The 1168-nt window shown below is 47.8% G+C and overlaps 1 protein-coding gene across 4 annotated transcripts in view; it reads right to left on the minus strand.

Moving 5' to 3' along the window:
* LOC101845459 (polypyrimidine tract-binding protein 2) overlaps positions 1–1168 on the minus strand; it is a gene marked incomplete at its 5' end in the record, with an annotated part of 33468 nt that overhangs the window by 26193 nt on the left and 6107 nt on the right. For all 4 annotated transcript variants that reach the window (XM_013081051.1, XM_013081049.1, XM_013081048.1 and 1 more), the window contains 1 exon segment: positions 793–939. In XM_013081051.1, coding sequence (XP_012936505.1) covers positions 793–939 — 147 coding nt within the window.

A 1168-nucleotide genomic window follows, 5' to 3' on the forward strand; every position in this document is an offset into this window, starting at 1 on the left:
GGCGTTAAGCTTCACCCAAGCCCACTGGCCGTGAAAAATCTATCAAGTAAAATGGAGGAAAAGAAATGCGCCATAAAAGGTGCTCACTAAGCCGACTTGCAAGACGGGTCCGAGGCGGGAACAAGTTCAGGTCAGGCCAGGCCAACGAGAGGCTCTGCTCTCCCGCGACAGAGACAGAGACGCTTAGTGCAGTCAACCGTGGCTGAACGCTAGCACAAACTCCGTGATGGCCGTCCATGACACACTGTCGTTACACATCGCCATAGTTGACATAATAACTGTGTGGTCGGCTTGGTCGGTCGGTTGGTCGCTCTCCGTCTCTGTCTCTCTGTCTCCCTCTCTCACTCTCTGACTCTCTGTCTGATTTAAGTGAAAGGTGGAAATAAACCGAAGATGGCTGCGAAGACATAAACTACATGTGAAAGCGGCCCTCTACCCACCCTATCCCCCATCTCCTATCCCCCATCCCCTATCCCCTTATATGTAATCCCAAATGCAAGAATAAGTTGGCGGCGCTGCAGTATGTAAGGTTATCAGTATCAAAATGTAACTTCCACAACAATTTGGAGGGTGGATGAAATAAAGCTATTGTCAAACCGGGAATTAAGGCAAATTGGGCGTTCTATTTTTCACTATAGGCTGGGCCTTCAACGGTACAAAATACACACGCCTCGCAAAGTGCGATAAAAACACATTATCATTTACACGGGCATCTGGAGAATGCCAAGGCATGATGAAAACGTTAAGTTAATTAATGAATTCACAAAATGAATGCATGCAACAAAGATGTACCTGGTTCTTCTGCTTCAAGACCAGGACGTTTGTCATCTTGCCAAAGGACATGCCCAGCTGCACAATGTCCGTCTCCCCAGCCTCACCGGGCAGGCTCCGGATGTGCACGACCCGGGAAGGTGGGTTGATTGTGCCGTCCAGCTTGGCCTGAGATAGACAGAGAAGAGCGTCTGTCAGTTTTACAGCACTTTCGCTTTTACAACAGTTTCAAATATTCAGGACGTTTGTACCTCTAATAAATGCCCGACCCAAACAGGGTAGAAAGGCTGCCCTCTCCTCTTTTCCAGCATAAATAACATGGTCGGTGGTTGTTGGTTGTCTTATATCTTGGTGTGATCGTTCGAGGGAACCTCCATACAATAACGAGTATATATAT

This window comes from Aplysia californica, unplaced genomic scaffold (assembly GCF_000002075.1).
Source record: "Aplysia californica isolate F4 #8 unplaced genomic scaffold, AplCal3.0 scaffold00112, whole genome shotgun sequence".
Lineage (NCBI taxonomy): Eukaryota > Metazoa > Mollusca > Gastropoda > Aplysiida > Aplysiidae > Aplysia > Aplysia californica.